Genomic DNA, 3891 nt, shown 5'->3' with positions numbered 1-3891 from the left:
TATTTTTGTTATTATAATTTGTTATTGTTATGAAATTACACTCTCTTTTAAATAAAAACTTTTTTTGAGTTTATTTAATTTTTGTATAGACATTTTTTATTTGTCTTATACTATTTTTTTTACTTTTGGAGTTTATCAAGTATCGAACTCTACACTCTTCGAATATAAAATTCTAATATCATGTCATAAAATTATTTTTTCTAAAAACTTAAACTAATAAAAAGAGTCGAATAGATAACACAAATGATTATATTTTTAACCGTAATGAAATACATGCGTACAAATTGTTTATGTAACGAAAATTTATTAAGATGCAACTTTTTTTTTTGTTACATATTATTAAGATGCAACTTGTCTTATGATGGTAATAGATTTCTCCCCGAATATGAAGTTAATTTACTTAGAGCATTTTTTAATAATACTTTTATATTGAAATGGTGGCTGGATGATATTTAATTTTCTTTCATAACGGTGGCTACATATTGTTCATAATATTTATATAACTAATTGTTATTTTTAAACCTACCTTTGCAGTTACCTTTTCTAAGATGGAAGAAATCTACAACACTTACTGTAATGATTCACTCAATTGGGATGACGATATCTTTTAATATTGCAGCTTTTATGCACATGAAGGTATTTATCCATTCTAAACTATACTCTTTCCAAGAATATTATATTGTTGTAGACGTTCATGCATTACTCTTTAGAAAAAGTCTAGAAAATTAACTGCATTATAAGTCAACTCTTTTTTATTTCTGATTTTGAAATTCAAAAGTTAGAGAAGTGAGGAATTTGTTGATATAAACATAAGAAAAATTACTTTTATTTAAGGAGATATATTAAAACACTAAAAATTCTAGCAAACTACTGTAAAAAGTGGTATTTAGTGACGGTTAGTACAGTAATAATAACTCTATAACGTTTAATTAGTGGCGATTCGAGTTAAACCACTATTATTTTATTTTATTTAGCGATATTTTTTTTTAATTATTGTGAAATTACATAGCTCTTATACCTAATTCATATATTATTTTTTTTAAAAAAATTAATCGAATATAATCTGAATAAGTTCACGTACAAATTCTTTATAACTATTTACGTGCTTTCTCTTATATATCAACTTAAATTTGTGGAAGATATATTATTATGATAGTGTAATATATTTTTGGATTCTAATTCATTCCATGATGTCTATTGTCTAGACCTTTGTACTCAATAAGGCAACTACTTATCCAAGATCCCTATTTTTTGCTACTGTTGTGATGGCAATTTTTTATGCGGTTGTAGCAATGGCAAAGGTAAAACTTTCTGTCTTGGTTCTTAAGATGAATATTCATTTTTTATATTTTCACTTACAAAATAAATGATGAGAAATCACATTTTATCCTTTAAAATAAAATTTAAAATTTAAAAGATTCAATTTCTAAATAAAATGATGCGTTGTTTTTATTGAACATACATTTTACTTCATAGAGAACTTCATATAAAAAGTTGATGTGTACCATGTTATTAAATGCATGTAGAAACAAAAAATAAAACTAGCCTTATAAGAATATTACGTATTAAAATACAGATTGACCATATATTTCTATTTATAATCAAACTTTATAAATAATATAATCAAATTTTATAAATAATATAATTAAAATAGATTTATATTTATAATCAAAATACGAATAAAATGTTATTTTTTGTGTATATGAAAAGTTTAATTACACTATTATAAAAAACACCATCATTTTGATGGTTAATCATTTTGTTAAAAAAAGAGAGAAACAACATATATAAATATACAGAGATATAATGCTGTGGATGATTTTTAATGTTCGGAGAGTATTTTGAAATTCAATAGCTTTTGTCCTTAAGTTTTTTGAGGAATACACAAAAAAAAATTCATTTGTGTTTATTTCAAATAAAGTAGTTAACTCGAAATCCAACTTGAAAAAAATATATTACTACAAACAAATATGGAAACTAACAGAAGTAGTGTTAGTTACCTTGTATGAGTACTCAATCAATTCAGTTTCACTTACAATTTATAGATGCCCAAGTTATTATTATGCTTGTCAAATAATTACTTCTTTTTTTTTTTTCAGCTCATTTATCTGGAAAACATCCTCACACTTTTCGTTAGATGAAGATGAAATAGAAATGTTGTTTAATAGATGAAGTGTATGCCAATAATTTCAACTGAATGCATATATGTACCAGATGATTATATATAAATAAATTATGATTTAAATTACTAACGTTAGTGGTATATTCTCCGTTTTTTGTATGTTAGTTTAGTTTACTTTTCCTTTATATTAGTAAGGCACTTCGTGCCATGTATGTATAATACTACTCCTTTGTACGTTGCAAAACAGAGTTCATTTATGCAAATACATCAGTAACATTCACACTATTCTCTTCTCTAAGAATCTTCAATATTTTTGAACTCCTTCGTGGTATCAAAAGCCAATTAGATTCCAAATTCTTGAGAAATTTCCCTTCTTCCTTCTTCCTCCACTCCTTTATTTCCTTTCTTTTCTCAAATTCATGGCTACCACTACTGATTTCACAAACAAAAATCAATTGATTTTACAATGTCACAAACAAGTGGACAGGTGGAGATTTCTAATAGAGATTTCAAACGAATTCTAGAGAAGATTGTCAGTGCTTTAAAAAAGGATTGGGCTAGGAAGACTGATAAAACTCTCTGTGCTTATTGGACAGCCTTTAAGACTCCTATCGAAATGTCTCCTTATCAGTTGGTTTATGGCAAAGCCTACCACTTGACTGTAGAATTGGAGCATGAGCTTACTGGACTACTAAATTTCTGAACTTTGATTCTAAGGTTGCAAGAGAGAAGAGGCTCCTCCAACTTAATGAGTTTGATGAATTCCAAAACACAGCATATGAAAACGCTAAGCTCTACAAAGAGAAGACAAAGACATGGCATGATAAAAAGATAGCCACCAAAATATTTGAGCCGGGTCAAAAAGTCATTCTTTTTAACTCAAGGCTCAAGATATTCATAGGGAAGCTGAAATTCCAGTGGTTGGGACCGTTTCGAGTCACTAAGGTTTCTTCTTATGATCATATGGAAATCATGGAAGAACAGTCCAACAGGATGTTCACTGTCAATGGCTTGATATTAAAGCACTATCTTGGTGGTGACATTGACCGCCAAAAGACCACTCATCTGCTTACTTAGCAGTTGAACTGTTAAGATAGTGACGTTAAAGAAGTGCTTGTTAGGAGGCAACCCAATGCTTAGTATCCTTGCATTATTTTCCTATTTTTATTCTATTTTCCTTTGTTAGTTTTCTTTACTTTTGGTTTTGTTTGAGTGCTTACAACAAAAAACAAGTACGCTTGGGACAACAAAGGGAACATTAAGAAGTTGAAATCATATTCTGGTGCCCCGACGTTTAGCGTCGAGAATTGGCATTTGGCGCTAGGAATGCATGCAAAGAGGATGAACTCACTAGGCACTTGGCATTTAGCGCTGCCTCTAGGGGTTTGGTGCTAGGTGCACGAGTTTCGAAAGCAAGCTTTTAAACCCCTGGCATTTAGCGCCGACTGGTGGCATTTAGTGCCAGGGGTGCGATACTTGGGGTTTTGGTCATTGTCACCTCGACGTTTAGCATTGAGGTAATAAAAAACCCTAAGTTGGCGTTTAGCGCCAGCTATCTGGCGTTTAGCACTTGGAAGGGGAACACACTTGGTTTGCCTTGGGAATAGCGCCACCTACCCGGCATTTAGTGTCGAGTGCGCTGCAACTCCCCCTCCCCTTCAAATCTTGCATTCAAATCTTCTGATTCTCTCTCGTTCCCCAACCTCTCCCCTACCCCTGCCCCCTTGGTCTTTGCACCCCCAACCCCCCTTTCTTCCTTTTCCTTCTCC

At 30.9% G+C, this 3891-nt stretch overlaps 1 protein-coding gene across 1 annotated transcript; it reads left to right on the top strand.

Moving 5' to 3' along the window:
• LOC107611445 lies at positions 2589 to 3199 on the top strand. The gene is made up of 2 exons (XM_016313369.1): positions 2589 to 2756; positions 2840 to 3199. Exons 1-2 carry the CDS (start codon positions 2589 to 2591, stop codon positions 3197 to 3199), a joined length of 528 nt encoding a protein of 175 aa, XP_016168855.1.

This window comes from Arachis ipaensis, chromosome B08, assembly GCF_000816755.2.
Source record: "Arachis ipaensis cultivar K30076 chromosome B08, Araip1.1, whole genome shotgun sequence".
NCBI lineage: Eukaryota > Viridiplantae > Streptophyta > Magnoliopsida > Fabales > Fabaceae > Arachis > Arachis ipaensis.
This window is presented reverse-complemented; position numbering and strand designations above follow the sequence as displayed.

What these genes read in the sequence shown, in the direction of transcription:
- LOC107611445 (XM_016313369.1), top strand. Translation starts at nt 2,589, where the DNA reads ATGTCACAAACAAGTGGACAGGTGGAGATTTCTAATAGAGATTTCAAA. An exon ending in AAATGTCTCCTTATCAGTTG is followed by an intron (nt 2,757 to 2,839) that starts GTTTATGGCAAA and finishes TTTGATTCTAAG; the next exon opens with GTTGCAAGAGAGAAGAGGCT.